Source organism: Lutjanus erythropterus, chromosome 8 (assembly GCF_056507025.1).
Source record: "Lutjanus erythropterus isolate fLutEry1 chromosome 8, fLutEry1.hap2, whole genome shotgun sequence".
In the NCBI taxonomy this organism is placed as follows: Eukaryota; Metazoa; Chordata; class Actinopteri; order Lutjaniformes; family Lutjanidae; genus Lutjanus; species Lutjanus erythropterus.
The window spans coordinates 22,696,793-22,721,755 of NC_139324.1; the positions used below are offsets into that span (position 1 = coordinate 22,696,793).

Below are 24,963 nucleotides of genomic sequence, written 5' to 3' on the forward strand. Positions count from 1 at the left end.
TAACATTATCTCATGTGGACAGCCATGAAGTAACTTTACATATTTCAGACCCCTTTACAAATGTGTTGGATGGAAACATTAAAAAGTCAGCTAGACACAGACTTCTCAGTTTAAGTTCAAGCATTAGGATTAGGCTAAATTAGCTAGATACACTTATAAAATCTGTGATCGTCATAATTTTAGCTGACAAAATCCACAGTCATCAGCTAGAAATGAGAAGCTACTTTTGTTTAGGTCATTGAGGAAGTGAAGACCTACTGTAAACTGCTGCAGTGCAAGAATGGAAAGCCTGATGGGTGTAGCAACAGCAAATATGGAGGGCGGGGCTTAGCAAAGGGTCAATCCGTAATAATTTCAAGATTTGGAAAATATTTAGTTTTGCATATTCTCGGGAACTTTCCAGACCTGCGTATGAACAATTTACCGACAAAACCTGTACCTTGGCAGTGTAGATTTTCTCCATTTCACTTTCATGTTTTGTTGAGCGTTTATTTTACCTGAATGCACCATGACTTGATTAAATGTATGCTGTCTAAGAAGTGAGCCTGTCATACTGATTTTCAGATCATGATACCTAATTCATCTGGAGGAGAACCTCTTACTTTGCCTTCGCTGATATATTGGATGCCTGTAGACTATGTTTTTTAATTTTTGTAACTAATTGAGTATTTAATACACACATGTATACTGTGAATAGTGTCATTTGTCTGTCATTGACTTCCAAAATAGAGAGATAGGACTAAAATGAAGAAGTCAGTGTTTTTAAAAGGTATTTTCATGGGGCCAAGATTTCTCCATAAAAGTTCTTTGTGTGCAGTGAAAATGTGGTTTGTTTCTGTGACTGTCTTCATGTCATGTCTGTCACAACACTTAACGCTGAGCTTATACCACCCTGATTATACTGTAGTACTGAGGAACAGGGATGGACAGTAACAGAGTACATTTACTTGAGTGCCGAGTTCTTAAGATCATTTATCTGTACTTGAGTATTCTTTTTAACAGACTTTTATCCCACTACATTTGAAAGACAAATAATGTAATTTAAACTCCACTACATTTCTATGATGGTTCCTGAGTTTCTGGTCTACTATACTGGTCTAATATTTGATTAGGAATATCTAAACATTGACTCACATAATGGAGTTGTGTATTTGGATTTAGATTGGAGACTATTTGGACCATCTGACAAAGGTGGAGACTAAGATTTTATTCACTGCTTCTGCTCATCAAACACACAAATATTCAACCTCCAAACATCAACAGAGAAAAGCAAAGCCCAGTTACCAGTTTATTGTTGACTTTAAAAGACAAACTGAATTCAGTAACAATAAAAACACATGTCAGAAAATACAAAAGAAACTTGCCACATGGAGCATCCTAGAAAAGGTTTTAGTTAGATGAACACTTCTCAGAGGCAGGGAAGAGCTAAGAGCCAAACAAAAGACAATAAAAATGTACTCTAGATCCATTATTTTACTGACAGTCATGATGTTGTAAGATCAGTGGATTAGACAAATAACTGAGCTAAATAATAAAGTATGACCAGACTGTATTTTATCAGTTAGTAGAGTGATAGTCTCTATAATATTAGCCGCTACTCCTGAATGAAATGTGTTTCTTTGGCTCCTGCGTTTTAACTCTCTGATCGTTTTTTCTTAACAATAAACAAAATGAAATGTGAGACCGGCTTCATGTTGGTACCCATGGGTGACTTCACAGCAGATGTGTGTTTTTTTCCCGTGTCTTTCGAGTCGATCTCTTTCTTTAATAGAAGCCACACACCTGCACAAAGTCATGTGACCACGGAGCTCCTCGCCTGACATCGATGTTGTTCACACACAGCGGCTCCTCTCGCCTGAAACACAAACACGCTTAAATGAAATCTAAATGTTTAACTTCTTCTTTAAAGTGGAAAGAATCTTGACAAGACAGACTTCAAAGAAAATGGAACTGGACCAAAGTGGTTCAAGCAGAGCTTCTACATTCATATATTACAAAATATACAGTACATTAGTGTTTCTCCTTTTTTTTACTGGATCTTGACGGTGATCATTTTTGACATTTTATTGATTAAAGACAACAGAAAGTTGTCTGGGATCTTCTGGGGACTGTAACAACAGTTATTGATCTGACATTTCAGTAGTTTTGTGTGTCAGATAAATATAAAGCAAATATGGTAAAAATATTTTAGAGGAGCGAGGAGGTAGCAGTATATAGGTTGTACATAGTTTTTATAGAGCCAATGGGTCCAGTAGTACACAAGATTAGCTGACAAGCTCCAGCTCTGTTGGTCAAGCACATGCATGACCCACTGCATGATCTGATAGTGAGTAATGTGAGATGAACTGAGTAGAAACTTTATCTTATTAGATAAAACAAAATGGAAGTGGACCAAAGTGGTACAAGTGGAAATTTTATATCCATACATTACAGTGTTAACAAAGTCTTCCTTCGGGGACTCAATTTTTGAGTTGAAAAAAGGTAATAAATACCAATATATCACAATGTAGTTTGCAATACTCATCATATTGCAAAATGTTAAAAAATGTCATAATATCATATTGTGGGACCTCTGCTGATTCCCACCTGTAACATAATACCTAACTGCACAAGACACTGTTTATTTTCATACTTTGGCAAATATCTTGTTAGATTATACTGAGCATATAGGTGGACAGGAGAGAAATTAGTTACGCTTGCTGTCAAACTTGACTACTGTTAAAATCCATTAATGACTGTTGTGAATCCAGTCGTGCTCAATGAAAGAGCAAACTACAAACTTTTGAATACCAGATTTCGGCCCCACAGGTGAAAAGTCTTTGATATGCAAAAATATTTTTGCAGAGTATCCCTTTAATCATCTTTCCATTGCACCTGTGTTTAAGTCAGCATTTCAGACAAAAACCAAACTGCCAAACTTTTTCTGATCTACTGCTTCTATATTTTATCTCCTTATGTGGCCGCTCAGCAAAAACAGGCCTGTAAGTAGTTTGGTTTCCTGAACCTATGAATGATTTACAATGTACGGAAGGAAAAAAAATAAACTACTGGGGCTTGAACAGAGAAGAATGTGTGTTCAGATGGTCCTATAGGTGCTGTACCTGAGAGAGGGGAACTCAGAGAGACAGACAGATTTGAAGTGGATTTCTCCTTGTCTGTAGAGGCGAGCTCCAGTGTTCTTCAGCTCGATGGAGTCGATCTCACACAGAGCCACAGGGTGAGCCAACACCGTCCTGTACACTGTCGTATCTTTCTGACTGCAGCACACACACACACACACACACACACACACACACACACACACACACACACACACACGCACAGCATTCATGTAAATAATGTTGTCATAACCACACAAGACCAGAAACACTTTCGGATAATCAACATTCATCACAGAGGACAGTTATTGCTTTCTGTGTTTATGATGTGTATTAATAGAACTACAACAGACTGACAGCTCCTGCTCTCACTCTTTTTGAATCAATAAGCAGTCCCTTCAGGAGTTCACAGGCTTTTTGAGGAGGACTGTTCCAGCCTGATTTCATGACAGGTTTTTGAGAGCCATTTTAAAGCAAGTTTTAAAGCAGTTTTTTGCAACGGAATTGTGAAACCAAGAGAAAATTGCAAAAATGTAACTAATAAAATGTGCTTTATTTTTAGATGAAGAGGTGTGGCTGGGGGGTATTTCACAAAGGAATCTGCAGCTCAAACTCAGTAACAACAGCAAGCATGAAACCATAAAATATGAAAGTTCACAGAGCATAAAATAGTAAATTTAAAAGAGACCGCAATGCTAAAAAACTTACAGTGAAAAGTTGAAGAACCAGAAACAGACCCAGCTCGCCCTCACAGTAAAAGTTGGGCATTTTGACGCATGTTTGCTGCAGCTGTCAATTTTAGGTGAGGCAAACTACATAAATAAACAAAGTGCATAAGAATAAACATAATTAATAACTGTTACACAGTCATGCCTCTGACACTTTCCTACAACTGATTGTGATTATCTGATTGCAGATAACATACAAATAATCATCAGTATGAATGAATAGATAGACTATCCTTGAGAATTACTAAGTAGCCTGAGGCTGTAATGAAATTTGGCCTAAAAATAAGATGGATAAAAGGATGCAAATAACAAGGTATTCCTCTTCTCAACTGTATTTTGTTTTTTATGTTACTTTTTTGTAAGTATAAATGTATAAACCCAATGTTGCAAGAATGCACGTTTGCATACAATGTAAGCAAATCATTTATTTAATTTTGCAATAAAGTAAAAGGAGTCCTCCTGAACTCAAGTGAACCTGTGCATATAGACATGTTTCCTCCTCCTCCGGCTCCTTCTCCTCCTCACTCTTTCTGCCACAGTGTCCTGCACCTGGCCAGGCTTTTACGGTGAAACATACAGTACCTCTCCTCTCAAAATAGAAGCTGTCTGCTCAGCTTTACAGAGAGAGAGAAAAAAAATAAATTACAGTACCAGTTCTTGGGATGAGGGCACTGCTTTAGAATCTGTCAACCAGTACTGAATAAAGAGAGTCTGTAGGAATTCTGTCACACTGATTTGTGCTCTACTTAAACTTCTGCTTTCATGTGAGAATTTAAATTTGGCTGTAGGAGCTATTTGTTTGTTGTTTATATTAAGTTGTAAATTTATCAACAAATAAGTAGTATTGTTTGATTTTTTAGATTGGATTTTGATTGCATTTTCTTCGCTAGTTATTTGTTATAAATATTAATTAGTATTATGTTCTTGTGTAGTATATTTCGTTTTTCGTGTAACTAGTATTTTTGTTTTGTTGGTGGTAACACCGTGATCACCTTAAGTTATGTGTACGAAGGCAGGAATAGGACCAGCATGCACCTGGGTGCCAGAGTGCCGGGGTAGCAGAGCAGGAGAAGCATGCAGGGAACACGATTCCTTTTTGCTTGCTTGTTTATGGACAAATAAACCATAAGAAACTGAGAATTTCTGCAGACAATTGACTTCTTCTGTGTGAGTACGTTAGATACCCAGGGTGCAGCAGTGGCTCTTTGCTTAAATTTGATTTGACTTTTTCTGACAAACATTTGCTATAAGTATTTGTAGTATGATATAATAAGGATTGTGGACTAAGAAAACCTTAATTGAACCTTTGTGTTTCTCTTATGACAATAAAATGAGAATAACAAAATCACATCTCTGTATAGCGCAACATTAATAAGTACTATTTTCTTTTTTTTTCCAGTTGTCTTTTTTTAATTCTTTTTTATTCTCTCCTGTCTGCTCTGGTGGATGGACATGTGGGGATGGTGGATTGATGATGCAGCAACCAAAATTCAAATGCACGCAACACGGGAACAGGGTGGGACAGGAGTCATTCTCCAGACAGAACCCTTTAATTATCCAGAGCTGCGGTCCACTCATGGAAGAGTGAAAATTGAATAAGACTGTGATGTTACAGATGTGGTACGTACAGCCTGAGCCGCTGCTCTTTCCCCAGGTTCTGAGTCGTCAGTGTCACCTCCACCTCGGCGCTCTTATCCAGGGGAGAAACCACCAGCTCCAGCAGGATATGACGTGCTGAGCAGAGAACCAACACAGTGCAAAACATGTATTTAGTATTAATGCACATCTACCTGCAACACATATAAAAACAATTTGTTTGATTGATACCATGAAAATGGGGCACAATATAAAACATTTAGTGAGTAATTATCTGTCTTGAAACCAACATTTTAGAGAGCAATCCGTGTTTTGAATTATTTAACTAGCAACATGAACAAAACATTTCCCAACTGAAATTGTACAAATGTGAATTCTAAAAAAGTTGTGCTGCTCTGTAAAACATAAATATAGACTTAATGCTACAATTTTCAAACCCTTTTGTATTCAACTAGATACAGTACAAAGACAATATATTTTATCTCTATCAAAAAATTCAGAATGAGAAAAATTAAAGTTAAGTAGTTTGAACAGTAAATATCTTGTCTTTGTACTGTTTTAAACTGAATATAGATCAAAAAGCTTTGGCAAATCATTGCATTTAGTTTTAATATAGATTTTACACAAAGTCCCAACTGTCTTGGAATTGAGGTTGTACTATATGATAATATTTATTATTTTAATGAAATACTGGCAAATATAATTAACATTTCTTTTTAGATGATGGTTTGCCATTCCATTTACAATGTGCTTGTGCATGGATGCTGCCATTGTTGTGTGACGTCAGACAACTGCTTCTTGATGAGGTCAAATTAGAGGGATTTGACCCGAGTTTACGAGTGAGAAGTCTGACTTTCAGTGGCGTTCCAGTTAACCGCTAGGCTGGAAATTTTCGAGTTCCAAGTTGTCTGGATCACAGCATAACATCAGCAGAGTGACACCAGCAGGCACATTTACATGCTGTTGAAAGTGCTGCAGCTAATTAGCTCTGTAGCCAGCAAGCCGACGTCAGCAGTGCACTTTTCCCCAGTAAATGTTTGTTTGGTGGCTCGTTCAACAAGCTGAGGCGCAGGACAAGACGTGTGTTCATGTTTATAAGTTAGATAAGAAGGAGACTTTAGCAGGTTAGGCTAATGTGGGCTAGTGTTCAGACTGTGGCTCCTATTATGTGTAGCAGGCTGTTGTGTGGTTCAATGTGTCCCTTTTGGTTTCTGTTACATTTTTTTAAAGGAGACCACAGAAGAAGTGAGTTACAGAGCAGATATGTATGCTGTGGACTTGGACTTAAGATTGGTTGATTGGTCCGCAATTTAAGTTCAGAGTGAAATATTCTAACAAATATTGGATGACTTGCCATGAAATTGTACGGTAATAATAAAACGGTAAATATATTCACAGTTTCCAGAGGATGAATAATAACAGCTCTGTCAATAAATTTCATTTAGTGCAACCATCAGGTCAAAATTTTAATTTCTCCAGCACTTTCCCATTAGCCTCAATCTTAGCACTGAGAAAAATCTTTCTCTCACCTTCTTTGTGACTAAAACAACCTCTCTCTCTCTCAAAAAAAAAACAAACAAAAAAAAAACCACACACTCCAGCACTCACCGCAGAAAGGTGGGGAAGAGGCAGTGATGAGGAACAGCTTCTGTTCTCTGGGAATCGGAGACATGGTTATCCCACTGTTTTCTGATAAACCTGCACACACACACACACACACACACACACACACACACACACACACACACACACACACATCAAGTCAGTGGGGGTCATACTGTAGACATGCCACACAAACATCACAAATCAAAAGGGCTCCATGTACATTAACTGTGTCACTGTATCAGCTTGTGTTCGCATATCAGGGGCGGAAATGATAAGAAGCTGCCAATAGCTGCTGTGTGACAAGAGCAGGCCTGCTGCAGGAGCGCAGCCAGACGTCACATCTACCGGTGACACTGAGACTCAAAAAAAAGTTAACACTTTAAATAAATAAGCAGTAGTTTTTCACAAGCAGTAACAGAAACAGTAGCAGCAGTAGAAATAGAAGTGACAGTGTTAGCAGCAGTAATGTTATCAGTGCAGCAGGAGGAGTGATGCTGCATTAGCAAGAGTAGTAACAGCAGCAGCTTATAACGTACAGCTCGTAACATTTTAGCAGCAGTAGGTGAACATGTGGTCACTTGTACTGTCGGCTGAGTAGTTAAGCAGTAGGACTTGTGTTTCATTGTGAAGGACAGACGACATGTGAACACTTTTCAGCAGCTGTTTAACACATCAGTAAGAGATGTACTCAGGTGTTTTCTTACCTTTCCCCTCAACTTTATTGAAACAAATAAAGATATACAACAAGTATAAAGGTCTTGTGTACGTTACCTGAGTCTACAATCATAACTGATCACAAACATGCCAGGGGGACAAGAGAATGTATTAAAAAAGATAGAAAAAAATAAATATTTAAATATCTTGTAAATATAACAGTTTTTGTACTTTTTACATTTACATATAAAAAATATCTAAAACTGAACACTCCACCAAACTTACATCAGTTTCTCTCTGATTAGTTGTGAAGAATTTTAAAGATATCTATATATTTGTTGTTTTAAAAAAAACTTTTGCAGCAATAACCAAACTTTCACATCAAATGTTTGATTTTATTGCTTTTGCTCCTTATTACTCGAATTGTTTTAGTTTTATGTAATAATTTATTTTGTATGGCTTTATTGTTTTTGTTTATTTTATTTTATTGCTTTTATTGTTTGTATTTATTTTTTATTGTCATATTAATTCATATTGTATTTATTATGACATTTCGTGTCCTGCATTTGCTGCTTTTTAGTGTTTTTCTGTCTTCTTGTTTTAATTTTATCTTTACTTGGTCCTGATCTTACTGTTTAGCTTCTGGTGTTATTTTGCTTTCTGACTACCTGCCTTGCCTTACAAAGGGTAAAATGGACTCAAAAGACTTTGTAAAATCCTATATAAATAAAGTTATTATCATTATTTTTTATGTTGACCAGTATAATAAGGCAGAGGTTGAAAAAGTTTGCTTGTTGCCTAATTTTTATTCTTAGTTTGCCATGAAAAACAAGTTGCAGAGACCTCGGGCAACGTATTTTCTTACCTATAGTTGGACATTTCCCGTTGAAGACACCACAGTCCACACAGCGTCCCTTCAGGAACTCATCATAGCTGGAACACGGGATCCCAATCAATGGGCACGAGCCGTTCAGCGCGCTCATGTACACGTGCAGCGCCCTCATGTGGTCACAGATCACATAACCATACACTGGAAAGTAGATCAGAACTGACAACACACAGGAGGAGCACTAAGGGAGCCAGATGTCTGGACACCATCCTCTTCAAAATTATAGTTATCTAAAACATCTGTCCAAATGTAAAACTGGGCTGAATCTATTTATTATTTATATTTTATTCATAACCTGTTGTTGCAGCTTTTATTGAACTTACTTGATGCAAACCTGGAGCGGGCGCATCCAGTCTGGTCCTTCCCTCCGTTCAGAAAGAAGTCCACATGACCGACAGGGATGGAAATGCCAAAATCTGATGGAGGACAAAACCTCATTAATGGTGCTGCTCATGAAGTGACTGAGTGAGTGGAGCAGGACCACATGCAGGAAACAAGAAACATGTCTATTGCTGAGTGTGCTGTGTATTGCCTACCCCTTGTTTCTTAGAGAATTAAGTTTGTTTTTTTAAGTTTTGCACTTGAGAATAAAGTAGAAATGTTGAAAATAAAGTTGAAATATAATTTTGACTTTATTCCAAAATGGCATTTCCACTTAATTCCCAACATTTCCTTCCTTCCTAATTTTTTATCCTATTTTGCCTCGGACTAATACTGAATTTTTACTTTATTCTCAACATTTTTCCAATTTGCAGCCCTAGGTGCAACACATAGACAGCTGCTAATAAATACTAACCCTCTGTACAGAGAAGAAAATATGCTGTTCATGGCTTGTATTGTGCACCACAACACTAAACATTAAGTTACCTCAGCCCCTAGTATTTTGGTGTAAATGTAAAAAATTGGCGTCATTGTAAGGCTTTATGATAAATCAAGTTGTCTCACAGTCAGAGTCTGTGTGGATGGCGTCAACAAACTGAGCGTCAGAGGGGTCCAGCCGGTCGTAGGTGTCTGCTCCTTTAAACATGGGGCCGGCAGGGTCAAGGCCTGGATGACAAGGACAAGGACAAGGACAAGGACAAGGGAAACTCAGTCTGTGGATGGATGACATGGAAATCACGAAACAGAAGATAATCATTCAAGAGGATTATTTTGTCCTTTCAGTGGACAGTGGTTTGTTGTATTCAGTGATTGTATGTTTTACTAACTCCAAGTAATTTTTTCCCATAAGAGTCTGATTTTTAATTTGGGTTTGTTTTTGTTGTAGGCCTTACCCCAAATAAGTCTCTGTACTTGATATAGGAAGGAATCCAAAGTGTCAAAATCACATTCACACATCAGTGAATAATAAATAGTAGTCCCTCACAAAGCAATGGCTTTCCTGTATATGTTTTTCTTTATGATAACATCTTGCTGCATGCTGAAGTGACGCCTAAAGTAAACACATACGTATGGAAACCCGTTTCCACCAATATGATGAAAAAAAAAGATTTAAGATTTAAGACAGAACTTTAAAATAATAAAATACTAACTAGCATTTTTCGTTATGTCTCTTGCAACATCTTTTTTCCCTCATGACATAGGTAGAAATTGGCCTCCAGACAAATTTACTCACGGATGTTTGGTATTTTCTCAAAACTTTCAAGCTCACTAACTTTCTAGTGTTGAAAAAGAGCTTTATTGGCCTCTTCTAGTAACTGTCATACTGATTTATTTGATATTTTTGCAGAAGTAAACAAGCTTTTATTTTTCGGTTAATGACCGGTTTTCAGTCAGGAGCTGTGGCTCTGAATTGGACTTATATTCAAATTCGCACCAGCCTCCCCTCTCAGACAGAAAGACCCGATATAAACAAGTGAACAGTGGTCTATTGTGTGGCTGGTGTGTTCCGGGAACCAAAGACTGTGCCTCTTCACACAGCTTCAGAGTGGCTCTTATCAAAGTGCCGTTGTCCTTTGAAGAGCCCAGCTAATCTTGCAAGGTCACACTGAAACACATTCAGCAGGCTCTGTGAGAGACTGTGGAGACCTTCACTGTCTGCCTTGTTGTTGTTCTCCCCCTTTCAGCAGACAAATCAGCAGAATAACAGCAGCTGGCACTCTTTTATTTTTCCATCGACCTGCAATATTCTGGAAGTTTTCATGGTTTTTGGGGATGATTCTTGATGTGAGGTTCAGCAGGACAGGGTCTGCTTATCAAATCCATTGAAAATATTTTTTTCTTCACACATTTAACAAGCAGAAGAAAAATCATTCAAAGCCAGATAACAAGTGCAGTGTTTCAAATTTAACTTAATATTGCAAGAAATGATCAGTCGTCAGAAAAGCCACGGTCTGGACTCACCTGTGATTCTTCCTATCTTCCCCTCGAAAAGGGTCCCCACGAAACCAGCGACGTGTGCCCCAAGACTGACCCCGATGAAGTGGATGGACTCCAGTTTGCATCCATGTGTCTGTTTGGCAAGACAGATTCAACCTGAGTTGTTTTTAGTTTCACCTGAAGCAGTTTCAGTGGAACTGTGGGAACTATGAGTTTGTTCTGTGCTAAGCTGTGCCTTTGTTTTATTGAAGTATTAAGTAATATTACGCAGTAGCTAGTATATGCTATTGAACAAGAATCCATTAAAAAGTCCTTAATTTACTGTTTGAAACATCATCTTTTAATTGAAGATGTTTGGTCTGGTAACCAGAAAGCTTCCATTCATTTAAAAACCAGAAAAACAAAACCCTTTAAATGACAGAGGATGACATTTCCCATTCCCCATAATTCCCTATAATAAACTGATATTAAACAGCGGTTCTAAGACTTTTTCTGGCACAACCCAATTTCTTCTTTTTCTTTTTTTAATCAATCATAAATAATGATAGGTAAAGCAAGGAATAAAAAAGGTCAGCATTGATAGCATCAGCAAACTCTGGCTTTAATCTATTTATCTTTGCTAATCTACACTCGACGGGGAAAACTACAAGTCATCATAAATCACAAGCTATGCAGATTAAGTAGGAAAGTGATGGAAACTGCTATAAAGAAGAGGAAATGCAGCTACAACAAAGCAGAAGTGTTTCAGAGCAGAATTATATGACCCCAGCAGATTCTGAAAACAATAGTGAAAGATGAACGTCAGGTAACCGTCTCTGGTGTTTCCCCTGACCTGCAGCTGGTTGATGAGGACAGAGATCTGCACAGCCACCTCCTTGTAATTCTCCACCACCAGATTGTAAGCAAAGGAGGCGCCGTAGACCCAGTCCACCACCACCACATTCACATCCTGCGCCCTGAGCAGGGCCTGGGCCAGCTCCTTCACCCAGGACGGCTTACTGCCGATGGCCCTGCAGGGGTTGAGTGGAGACGTGTGGGGACAGGGATGGTGGAATAAAAGTGAAGGACAGAAAGGAGGAGGGATATGTGTGAGGATGTAGGACAACATTCACAATCATAAATACATACTGATATGTTATACTGTCCTTATAATAATGTATAATTATAGTTATAAGCATTCGTAATATTCATAATGATCTAAAACAATAACCAAAACACATTATAAAGCAATTTATACTGACTTATAAGGTCAAGTATCATATGCCACTTTTTTTTTGTGGGGGGGGGGGGGGGGGGGGGGGGGGGGGGTTCTTGCATGGATTTAAAATGGATTGTTTTTAGGATTTTTTATTTTGACATTATGAATATTTATGTTGGTTTACTGTTCGGATTTAACCTTTACAGGGTTTTGTTTGTGTATTAGCTTGTTAATTTAAATTCTTGAGATTGTTGCTTATCTATATTTTGGGGGGTATCATTGTATTAAAAAATATGATATTATTTAGAACATACTTGAAGAGATAACATATTGGCTTATGCGACTGAATTTAATGTCTTGAAATAAGCCATTAGCCCAGATGAACACTTGTTCTTACCTACACATACATTTCATCTGTGGCCCAAGATTATTCTGGGATTTTCCTTTTTCTTCTAGATGCATTGTAATTAGAGGAACAGTGCTTTCACTTTGTGGAGACTTTAAAAACTGACTCCCAGCCCAGTTTAGGTCAAGCACTTCTGAATAACTTTAAATATTTATGATTAAATAATTAACAATCAAAGTTAAAGGAGGAAAAAAAACCCACTGGATTTGACTGGTAGTGATCGTTGACATAAATAAAGATGGACGCCATCAGAGTCTCATACAAATGTCGCTAAATCCTGATTGGTGCATGAGATACTCTGACATGATGTTTTTCTTCCTAAGAGCTGCTCACTTCAAACCAGTAAGAGGAGATCAAACAAAGGCACAAATCAAAAATGTCAAGCGAAATAACCAAAACTGTTATAACTTCATCAGAATGTTGAGTGTTCATGAAGGACCCCGTCTCTCGTAATCAGAGGCTCGCTGAGACAACAGGTTCTTAGGGTCTTTAAGGGTCTTCTCCTCACCTGTACCCGTGGACGATGACCTTGGTCGGACGGGATATGTTGAAGTAGGAGGGCTGCCGCGTTTCGGTGAGAGACTCCCAGTTGAACATCTGTGCACAGTCCATGTTTCTCCTGGTCAGCAGCAGGTACTGGACCTGCAGCTTGACTCTCAGCTGCCGGTACTGCAGCCAGGTGGTGTTGTTCAGGTCAGCGCACTCTTCATCTTTCTGCTGCTCCTCTACACCTGCTCGATCAGAGGGGAATAATGCTGAATCGAATGGGTCTGAATGCTGAGAGTTGGTCTCATTCGTCACCACAGCAAACTCTCACATGCTGAATTAAGATATTCTGCAATAACCTCCTGCTGTCTCCAATAACATCCGATCATATTTGGATGAACATGTTGAATGAAATGTTGAGTCAGTTGAATAACTGATACTTTATGGTCAAATCTCTATGGTCATCTCATTTGTGATATTGATATTTGTTCTTCAAAACATATCATGATGTAATCTACCATTACTCGACCCTAGAGGGACAGTTTGGATTTTTTAAAGTTCATCCATGGTGTATTACCTACAGCACATGGTGGTCGTCACGTCCCCAGTTTGGAGAGGCACCAGGAATACTTGTGTAGGAAGCTAAACAATGTACTGCTGTGGACAGAGTGAGCAGCAAAAAATAATTTTATTGACCAGATCAATATCAGTTAAAGTCTACGTTATATCTAGCTGCCAGGCAGACTTTTCTGATGGGAAACTGTACTTGTACAAGACAAATATTGCTCTCTCCAAGGCCAACAAAGTCCATCGCTGGTCTACCCCTGCCTCGATCAATTAGTTTGTTTGTGTTATTGTGTGACCGTGGCGAATTCGACCTAACCTTTTAAAACAACAAAGTCACACAATAAGACAAATAAACTAATCAATCGAGGCAGTAGTAGACGAGCAACTCCTGTGTCCTGCACGGTAAAACTACTGATTTCACCGGTCTGGTGGCTTTGAAGAGAGAGTGATATTCGGAAAAGGCTGCCTGGTGGCAAGGTAGGGACGACACAATATTTAAAAAAACACACTACAAACTACACTTAAATGGATATAGATTTTTTAAGGTGACTAAATTATGTTTTGCTGCTGACCCTGTCCACAGCATATTCTGGTTTTGTGATATGCTACATGGAGTGGTCCAATAGAAACCTGGATACTGTGGCACGTAAACACCTTATCCAGGTTTCTGAATAGAATTTGTTGGTACAGAAAAGACTGGTTGTGATGGTGAGAGATCAAACACATATGATCAGAAACATGGATACTGTTAGAATATATACAGAGACATGAATAGTCCGGTTTCTGATGTTCTATGTAAACTCCAATAAGATCAAAACTAGGACGCGTGTTAACGCAATCATGCAATATTTCATTTATATTCAGCTTTTGTGCTAAAGGCTGTCCAGCTGAAACTACAAAAGTCATTCCTTTGTGCCCGAATGTAGTATTTTCCATTAGTAAAAAAAATATTAGTACTTGTGCAATGTAATCTCAGTATCATTGTTTAATGAGAGGAGTTTTACACAGCTTCGTAAGAAAGTTGAGTCTGTTGTTTTCTGTTTCACTCAAGCATGTTTAAAAACATGTTTGGAAGTATTGCATGAAAAAGACAAAAAAAAAAAAGTGATGCAGAAGAAGAAAAGACTCCTTCATGAGCAGACCACTTACCCACCACCAGGGATGTGACGCAGACGATCAAGACACAGAGGAGGATCGATCTGTGTTCCCAAGGCATTTCTGTAGTGACAGAGAGGTGAATGGGGAGAGTAGCTGCCCAGGAGCTTTAGTTAGTGCTTAACTGTGCTCAGCTGCTCTGTTCAGTCCTAGATTGGTGGATGCAGATCAGCTTTTGGCTTGTGAAAATCCCAGCTCTGTGCCGTGCTGTAACTCTGGCACGACTACTCAGCCTTTAACTGGCGAACAATAGTCATGAGGCAAGGCAGGAATCCACAAAAACAGTTCAAATGTTTCCAAAAACAAATGTTTCTAATGCTCCTAGCAGAGTTTGCTAGGTTTTCTTTTCTTGTACGCCTCGACGGATCCACAACAAACCTTCCCCTGTCCTTTTATCCAGTCATTACATTTGTGAGTGGGTGATTTTTTTTTTTTCCAGACTTGGTTTGTACTGAGCCGCCGGCAAGTGGTTGGAGCTCTTTGCCTGGCGGTGAATCCATGACCTCATTGGTAGTCAATGGCTGTTTGTTTAAAATGCTGGACTCTGGCCGGGCTGCCTGCTGGCTTGTGTGTGGGTTTGACTCAATGTATGTGTAGCTGTGTGTGTGTGTGTGTGTGTGTGTTCGAGACAGGAAGTGAAGATGGGTCACTGAAAATCAATGATTATCTGATTGAATGTTCCACCATGAATGCTCTGTTACGTGATCAATGCTCTTTGTAAAAATACTGAAAACTACGCAGTGGAAATCGGCGGCTTTAACCAGTTAAATCTGATTTCTTGCTCAATTATCTTTGTGGATTTTCAAAAGGTTTAAGGCAGTAATAACACAAAAATGTAATCCTTTCTAGGTCAGGAGTAAATTTAGCATTTGGCAGCATCACATAGTGATTTTAGAGTTATAACAGGACGCAAGACTCCAGCAGGACAAGGGGAGGAGGACTCTGTGTTTACATCAATGATGCTTGGCGCTCAAACACAGAAGTTGAAAGCTGAAAGAAAATGTTTTCCAGATGAGTTTTTGATGTGAAGATGTTGACCATATTATCATCATGTTCCTGTTGTTGCTGTTTAGAGTCTCCCCTGAAGTAAATTAAAAAAATGCACTACTAAATTATTTAATTATTTTCTGGATGCATATAAATAACTGAACATAGGAATTTTATTTTGTACTATATGTTATGAGTTGTAGCTGTGGACAGACACACACTTCCACACACTTCTAGTAGGACATAAGTGATGATTGACAGGGGTAATTTTCATGAGTCTATACATTGTTTTTGTGGGAAAATCCTGCATGATATACCTTTAAGAGCCCAGAGGGGGAGAAAACAAAAACAATTTACTATTAATGGTAACTTGAACTCTCTACAAAGAACAGTACTGGAAGTTTGTCATTCCAAAGGTCCCAGTAAACAAATATATAAACTATATGTAAATGAAAATGCACAGTTTTTTTTTCCAATACATTTTAATAGTATACACAACATCAAAGCTACAGGAGCTAAACTTTTGTTTTTAAGATCTGAATCTGTTTTGAGTCATATTCTCCTCTCCTCTGGTTTATGTTAATGCTGCTTATTGTACTGTCTACCTTAAATTACCTCCTCAGAGGTTAAGATAAATTATCTGTAATGCTAAAAGTACTTAAGAAACAGAGTTAATTCAACTTATCTTCAATTTATCCCAAGATCTGTAAGAATCTGTGACTTTGGTGACTTCTAGTTATAATATCAGATAAACAAACACAAACCAATGTTAAACACAACAGAATAATTTGAATTATTTGTTACTGATACATCAAAAGACAGAGTCACAAACAGACATATTCTGAAAATATAAAAAACATGCTTCTGCTTTAGCTATTTTTAAGTGAAAAATCAATTAGGCTTTTGCATTTTAGTACTAATGACTTTATTATTATTTAGCTGTTATTAGCTTGTATTTTTTGCCTTTCCTTTGGCAACTGTGAGGCGAGCCATTCAATGGTGCGTTTGCGTGCTTCCTCCCAGGTGTATCTGGGAATGTATCCCAGGTCCTTCTTTGCCTTCTGGTAGGAAAAGCTGAACGGCGTGTTCAACATGGTGAGGAGCTGGCGCTTCAGTGGCGGGACGACGCGTACAAAAGGTCGGAGCATCATGCACACAACCTCCATGAAGAAGCAGAACACGTAGAAAAGGCTGAGAGGCATTGGGAGTTTCTTTTGAATGTTGAAGCCCAGAGGTGACATCATTACGTGGTTGAAGTCAGAGTAACTGACGTGTGGTGTGTCGTCAGAAACGAAATAAAACTTTCCCCCAATAGCATTTCTTTTTTGTGGATCTTTGAGGCTGCGGGCTGCTTGGAGGTGGGCCACCGCCACGTTACCCACATAGACGGGATTCACTCGAGCTTCGGGGAGAGACATGCGAAACAGAACATCTCTGTTTCGTATCCCGTCGAACATGTGGCCAAGCAGGAAGCGGCAGCCCTCCCCGTAGATGTACATAGGTCTGAGGGCGCAAGTGGCCAGTCGGCCTCCATTTTGGAGCAGCTCGCTGTTCATCTGCAGGGTTCTCAGCTCAGCCTCCTGTTTTGTTTTGCTGTAGTTAAACTTAAGAGCACATTCATAAACTGTGTCCTCACTGCCGTTAATAATGGGTTCACCCTTAGAGTTTGGTCCCATCACCTCAATGGTGCTGGTGTAGATGAAGGACACCACGTTCTCTTCAATACACGCCTCCAGGAGCAGCTGCGTTCCTGCAAATAAAGGACACTTGTCATAGTTCATATATGCTAAAACAAATCTTAAAGGGAAAATTCACCACTTTTCATTTGGATGGCCATGGTGAAAGCTTTTGAATAACAGTATTTATTACTATTTATTGTGAGGAATTTATGGGAATTCTCTTTTTAAATTTTGCATCCATAGCCAGCTTTTGGAGACTCAACAAGACTAGCCACTGTCAAAATTTAGAGGAAAAGGCACAGAGCAATGGATGTAGGCCACGCGGCACGTTTTTGTTGATTTTTAAGTTGGTGTGTAAGCTAAATATTTTTACAGTTGGCAAATGTAAGAATCACTTTACACTGTAAAAAAAATAGCTGAGGCAACTCAAAATTTCAAGGCAACATTCTGCAATAGATGTTTGAGTTTTGAGCCCAACTCAAACTTTTGCCAACCTATAAACTTTAGTTGAGATAATTTACACCTCTTCCTTAGATAAACTTGAATCTTTGACTGACTTTACTGCTTGTAGCTTTCTCGAGAACTGCGCTTCCAAAGAGTCTCGACACTGGCCGCAAAGGATTCAAACTGTTACATAACTCAAATTAGCTAACCTAACCGCCCCCACCATGCTGACGACTAACAGAAACACGTTCAGATGTAGTAATAATCCATATCCTGCTAAGTAAACAGGATGCTGCTCTCTTGTGATTGCTTGGAAAAGCGTTCTGGTGATTTCACTTAACTTCTTCTTTGTGGAGAGAAATTATACAGCTATGATCAATCATTTCCAATTCTCAGAGCTTAGAGAGCACCACATTGTTCGGTTTCTGTCTAAACACTCCCACACTTTGCATTACTGTGGGGGAGGTTTTTTAGCTGCAGCTTATTCATTAGGGTATTAGCCAACGCAACCATCTTTGCCTCATACCACTGTCATAATTGATTATGTTGATAACTCTCTGCCTGCTGCACAGAGCGCTGATCGCCTTTTTATTCGAAGTTATACTGAACAAATTGCACCAAATTTTATGCTGCACTTCTGTGGGTCCCCGGAAAAACACCAACCAAGATCAAGTGGAGATCAAATGAACAGTTCTTGAGATGTGCATTACAGACATACAGACAGAGATTCCTTCCTTTATCTTTAGATAAAGTTGCAGCCAGAGGTGTGGCATTGTAACTTTGTAAATCCAAAACTAAATGTAAAATATTGTGAGGACTGAACTAATTACCGGGCAGCAGAGCCAACCTTCAGTGTGTCCTGTCCTATTTACTGTAACTAAGATGTTCATGAAAATGTGATGATATATCATTTGATAATTAAGTCAAGAAATTAAAATAATTCAGTAAATTACAATCTGTAGGAGCTTTCAGTGGACTAAAGCGGCTGCCTTACCTTTGACATTGACCCCGTAGATCTCACTGTACTCCACTGAATCAGTAATATCAATGATGGATGCGATGTGGAAGACAATTGATGCACCTCGACAGGTTTTTCTCAGGAAATCACTGTCTCTGATGTCCCCCTCAAAGACACTCAGTTTTGTGTCACCTCTACAGCCTGTCACATAGTAAATCAAGAATAAACTCTCATCAGTATCAACATAAGGCTTGGTTATTACATGTCTACGGCATTACTGCTGTCATATAAAATACCAGAGTAGACTTCACCTGTGTTTAAAGTTCAACAAACGGGTTGCTAAAGGATTACATAAAGCCATTGATTTCAGAATTGATGTCAATTATTGTAGTTGAGAGTAAGATAGGAACACCAATAAATAATTAAGTTTATATAAAACTAGAACAAATAAAACCACTGGCAGAGAGAAAAGAAAGACAAATCGTTTGTAGGTAAACAGATTTTACCCTCCAGAGTTTGTAAAAGATTGGTCTCTATGTGTTTGTCCATCAGTCGAATCTCAGCCATTTTCTCTTCCTCCAGCAGCAGCCTCACCAGCCTCTTTCCCAGGAATCCACAAGCTCCTGTCACCACACACACATCACCTCTCAGAGACATTACAACTAAATTCTCTCTTGGTATGAGGACAAAAAAAAATCCTGCAAACTTGTCTTCAAATGGACCTTTTGAGGAGCCTCTCAAAAGAAAAAGCACGGAGTGAAAAAAGTAAAGAATGCAACTTTTGTTGCAAAAGTTTGTTTCAGGTTCTGTCTGCAGGAGGACAACAACACCTTCTGCCCTCCCAGCCTCGGCCGTCCCACGTTTTGTAAGCCCAGAAACTTTACTTGAAAAAACTTATTATTTGCTCCAGGGCAGTGTGAAAAAAGGGGATGGGCTCTGCTACTTTAGGGGAATATGTGATGCTTTCTGGGACTAGACAAAATGTGGGCTGGAATGTTTCAAATACCAAGGACAATTGCTGTTGGAAGATGTGCCATTTTATTGGTGTTGGAGGGGGTGGGCAGACTCAGCATGTGATGCAGAGAAAAACATGAAAGAAGCTGAGGTTTGTTCTCATCTTCACCCTTATGAAATGATTCCCTATAGACAGATAGATAGATAGACGGATAGACAGACAAATAGATAGACAGATAAATAGATAGACAGATAGACAGACAGACAAATAGGCAGGCAGACAGATAGGCAGGCAGACAGACAGACAGACAGACAGATAGATAGATAGACGGATAGACAGACAAATAGATAGACAGATAGACAGACAGACAAATAGGCAGGCAGACAGACAGACGGATAGATAGATAGATAGATAGATAGATAGATAGATAGATAGATAGACAGACAGATAGGCAGGCAGATAGACAGACAGACAGACAGACAGGTCAATGTCATCCGACCCCTTTATTTTACCTATAAAGAGCGACAAATTCACTTTTGATAAGAGCTTGAATGGATGAATGGATTAAGAGGAAGACTTTCCTGCAGGAGAGCAGCATTTGAGTTCTTCCCTGGAAGAATATGATTTGACAGTAGCGTGAAAATACATGTTAGTGGTACCTGGTACCAGTTTTCACTAACAGTTTCCATCATAGTTTGTTTCTGCCATGTGGGTGTAAATAGTGTGGAAGAAGACATTTTAATTCTTTCTATTTTATTCTTATGTTAGTATGATTCTTTGTTTTTTTCTTAATTTGACTGTCTCTGCTGAGACTCAGTCTTTTACATTAATTAACATACTTCCATAAATGCACCTTTTGTTGTATTGTGAGGAGAACCCAGTTAAATACAAGCTTAAGGCTTAAAAATACAAGCTGTGTCCTTGATCACAAGGACTCATTGCTATTCAGTTCGGGTCTCTCAGACACACTCCCACTGGTTTAGCACCTAATTCACATTTGGGTTCAAGAAGCTTGTTGTTTCCTGGGTGCAAATACCAACTGCCATATAATTGAAATATAATATACATGCATATCATTGCTGTATACATTTAAACAGCATTTTAATGTTCTCATGGAATAATTTTAGCAATTTTATATGCTGTCGGGTAGTTTTATCTATAACAATGCACATTTCATAAAATATCTAACGAAACTGATTGGGTGATCTAAAATTCTGAACTAGTAAACTTTCAGACAACTGCAGCGGTTGAAAATGTGAGTATCTCAGTTGTTAAGGCCGAGCTATAGTGACTCAAGTGCAGGACACAGAAAGACAAGGACACTAGAGTTCTGGATCCTGAACACCTGCCTCCACTCAGGCCAATCACACACACACACACACACACACACACACACACACACACACACACACACACACACACACACACACACACACACACACACACACACACAGAGAGAGCAAGACAGAGAGAGAGACAGAGAGAGAGAGAGAAATATTTTTTCCGTAAATAACAGACTGTATTATAACAACAATACAGTTTTATTATTTAATACATTGTTACGGTATTGATAAGGATATGTGTAAGTAATTGAAGAAGTAATTATATGCGTATATCATTATAATAGCGGAGATATTTAAAAAATAAGTCATAAATTGATTGATTGATCTCCAGCTTAATGGGTATGTACTGTGTCACGGAGCAGCACAGGTCACATCCCCCCAAAAACAACCAGCGATGGCCAGTTGCTTATAGCAAATATATTTGTCCAATTACCCAACCCTTTGGCAATTGTTAGAGAGATCATCTGTCCACACAGTGGCTTGTTTGCAAATCTTTAAACCAGTCATAAATGTCTTGTCCAGTGGAGCACCTGTGCATTGGGCAGTGAGTCCTGGCATTAAAATGGCTAAATCACTGCAAAAAAAAAAGGTAACCGCTGAGGCGAGGAGGTTGTTGTTGTTTCCCAGGGACTTTGAAGACACAGGTGGCGGCTGCCACAATTCTGCATGAAACAAGTGACCAATGGCGGGTTTATATCCACAGAATACATCCGGTGAGTCAGATTAGGGTTGGCCAGTCTGGTCTCATTGATAAAAGTGAACTTTTTCAAGTAATACTTGTGGTCCTGGAGAGTGAGAGACATATTCAGAGGAGGCTGAGTTTTCTTCAGCCATTGTTAAGAAACATCCACTAAAACAAACAAGTAGTTAATACAAATGTCAGGTTTCCAGTTGGTTGCTATTCAACACTTTTCTTTAATTTAAAGCAGATTGTCTCTAATTGGTTTAGCCTGCACGCTGTGGAGAGTTACTTTCTCATGAACAAAACTTTTTTTTTTTTGTATATTTTAAACCTTTGACTTCAAAGTGTCCTACAACAGCAGGAGACAAAAGCAGATGTTGGCTTTGAAGTGCAGTGACTGCTTTTTACTGCTTTGGTTAGAAATTCAGAGAAACAGTTTTACAGGTTTCTTTTAAAAGGAAAGATGAGTAGATCAGATCTGTACTCTAGCGCATTAACTAAACCAAATACCTTCCACTCCTGAAGGAGACGCAAGGCCAGATCAGCCAAATAAAACAAGATTGGACATTTCAAGGTGGCATCTTTCAGACAGATGACAGTAAAGAATTAGTGGGTCATATAGCTGTGTGGTGGAAACTCTGAGTACTGCAGGGTGTTTACTGGTGAGTATTTGCTTATGGGCACTTTCTCTATCCCACATGATCATATTTGCATACACTTGGGCTTTGTTTTTGATACACTTAAGTTTTTAAAGCAAGAGTCTAAAACATGATTATGTTTAGTCACATAGACTTATTTAAAGTTATTTAAAGTGTTTTTCTATGTAGATGTTTTGCTTTATTTGAATGTAATGTAGTCCTATCACAAGAAGCTTTTAACTGGTTATGAAACAGTTACAGCACTCAACATCAGTTCTGCTTTTAAGACCGGTCTTAAGGCGACTTTTTGAGGGTCTCAGCCTCCTCTCAGAATCGATTGCATTCAAGACCACAAATCATATCATCAAACTGCCTGTGTATTGTCTGATGTACGGTGACTGGATGTACAATGTCTGCTTAAACTCCAAATAATGTGACTGAAGTGGGGAGAGGAGGGTGTGGCTGCCTGCGATGTCAGCCACATCTTCTGTTTTAAAATTTTGTTACGTAAACTACAAAAATGCAATATATTGAATCATAACCGCGTCATGATATGTATTGTATCACCATAGTCTTGCCAATACACAATCACACTCAGATGGCTGGGACCAGGTCCAACTTTTATTTCCCTCAATAATATCTTATGCATCACATACTCATGTGTGGTAGCTGTCTGCTTTTCAGTATTAGTAGTCCTTGTCTTAGCAGTGGATATCATGGCTGTCTGCTGTTTTATCTAGAGGTGAAGGATGAAGTCCCAAGGGTATTTTCATCGTCATTCATTTGCATCAGATGTATTTAAGGGTAGGTCTGGGTAAACTATAAATATCTGTGGCAGCTGTCTCACAGCTTTTCAGAAAATGTGCATAAACCCTCAGTTGTCCATATATGAGACTAGAATCACTGGAACCACTGAAACCATATTCAGGATGATTCAAGAGCTGCATCTCACTGCCAGGGTTTATTTAACAATAATGACATGCTCATTGTACTTTATCTTTTATATATTATTATTATTATTATTATTATTATTATTATTATTATTATTATTATTATTAGTAGTAGTAGTAGTATCATTATTTTTATATTTTATTTTTGTAACTTAAGCATTTTAACATCAACTAACAACGACCAACCCTGAGATGGAGCTGACTGACACAAATGCATAACATGGCTTTATTTAAGAAAATACATTAATACATCTTCATTTATAGCAGATTTAAACCTTTCATTTGCTGCTGGTTAGGATATACCAACATAAATTATGCCAAAAAAGAAACAGCGGAGAATGAGAAGTGTGTCAAATGCCAACTGTCAAAACTATTTACAAAATTAACAAAACCAACATATCTACAAAAGTATTCAAACTGTGACTGCTCCATCTCTCTCTGTACACAAAGTGCATTCAAACTGATATCCAGCCAGCATCTTTGGAAATGGAGGTTCTAAATCATGTGATTCTTAATGGAAAATGAAGATCATAATCGACATTTTATTTTCTGCTTAAAAACACAGTAGATAAATATAAATATGCAAAACATGACACATCAAAAATTTATTTCTCCTGTGGTAATTAACATTTTAATGAAAACAGAGAGTTCAGTTTATTCCTCACAGCTTGTGCGTCATCAATAGCAGCGTTTCCACCGCAGGAACTTGCCCCAGGAACTGTGACATTTGGACGAACTCTGTGCCATTGTTTTATAATGACATCACTTTTTCATACTTAGGCATACTAATTTGCCCAATCTTTGTGGGTCTTAACACAGGTCCTTACTGAAAGTGAGCACACAACTGTGGCCTAACATTATGTAACACTGGATGCACTCTGTCCACACTTAATCTTTTAAATATGCACCTCTGTCATAGGATGGAAAATCAGGACTAGCCACAAGCCAAATGCTGGAAAAATATGAAAGCGTCTTGTGGATTTCAGACACAAGATAATGATGATGGTGAATGTTAATAAATTTGAACATTTATCTGTCGGTGGCTGGTAGACATACACATTTTAAAAAGTTAATTTCCCACCCTACATGTATGTATCAGCTGCGCACTCGAGGTCAGACTGGAGATGTAACCACTCAGGTAAACGGTGGATGACTGTTTTTTTCTGAAAAAAGGTCCCATGGGGCACACGGGAAGGGGAAGGACTTTGTGTTCAACAAGGTTTCACCTCAAAAAAGTGTGCTATTACAGTTCAGACAGTTAGGATATTCACACAGAAAAAAATGCATGTTGTCACTGATGCTCACTTACGTCACATCCAATGAAGACACAGTGTTAGACACAGTCACAGTCAAAAATGGACAGAGAGAACTTAAACTCCATGAAAGATAGCTCCTGGGATTAAATGTTCCATGTACACTGGGTGGAAACTGCTGTAAATGAGTTTTGTGACATGCTGACATGTTACACAGACGTACTTGTTTGCAGGATAAAGTTATCATTGTTTTTGGTCTATTTATGAGACTTAGAGAGAGTAATGAAAGATAAATGAATCACATGATTTCCAGGCTGAGGTCTAAACCCACAGTTACACCAAAATTCACTCAAGTCATTTTCATTTATTTCAG

At 38.5% G+C, this 24,963-nt stretch overlaps 2 protein-coding genes across 3 annotated transcripts; both read right to left on the reverse strand.

The window, feature by feature from the left end:
* Window positions 1-1,275: 1,275 nt before the first annotated feature.
* Window positions 1,276-15,204, reverse strand: pla1a (phospholipase A1 member A). Of its 2 annotated transcripts, XM_084724938.1 has the most exons (11): window positions 14,696-15,204; window positions 13,002-13,224; window positions 11,722-11,899; window positions 10,914-11,022; window positions 9,516-9,617; window positions 8,894-8,986; window positions 8,547-8,729; window positions 7,031-7,120; window positions 5,455-5,560; window positions 3,102-3,257; window positions 1,276-1,855 (listed from the first exon to the last, which is right to left on the reverse strand). In XM_084724938.1, exons 1-11 carry the CDS (start codon window positions 14,760-14,762, stop codon window positions 1,765-1,767), a joined length of 1,398 nt encoding a protein of 465 aa, XP_084581064.1. In that variant the 5' UTR covers window positions 14,763-15,204; the 3' UTR covers window positions 1,276-1,764. The 2 variants fall into 2 exon arrangements, with proteins under 2 accessions (XP_084581064.1, XP_084581063.1); XM_084724937.1 differs by lacking the exons at window positions 1,276-1,855; window positions 3,102-3,257 and having other exon boundaries at window positions 5,409-5,560; window positions 8,547-8,711.
* Window positions 15,205-15,936: 732 nt separating this feature from the next.
* hsd3b1 (hydroxy-delta-5-steroid dehydrogenase, 3 beta- and steroid delta-isomerase 1) lies at window positions 15,937-19,770 on the reverse strand. The gene is made up of 3 exons (XM_084724940.1): window positions 19,276-19,770; window positions 18,806-18,970; window positions 15,937-17,438 (listed from the first exon to the last, which is right to left on the reverse strand). Exons 1-3 carry the CDS (start codon window positions 19,424-19,426, stop codon window positions 16,624-16,626), a joined length of 1,131 nt encoding a protein of 376 aa, XP_084581066.1. The 5' UTR covers window positions 19,427-19,770; the 3' UTR covers window positions 15,937-16,623.
* Window positions 19,771-24,963: the final 5,193 nt, after the last annotated feature.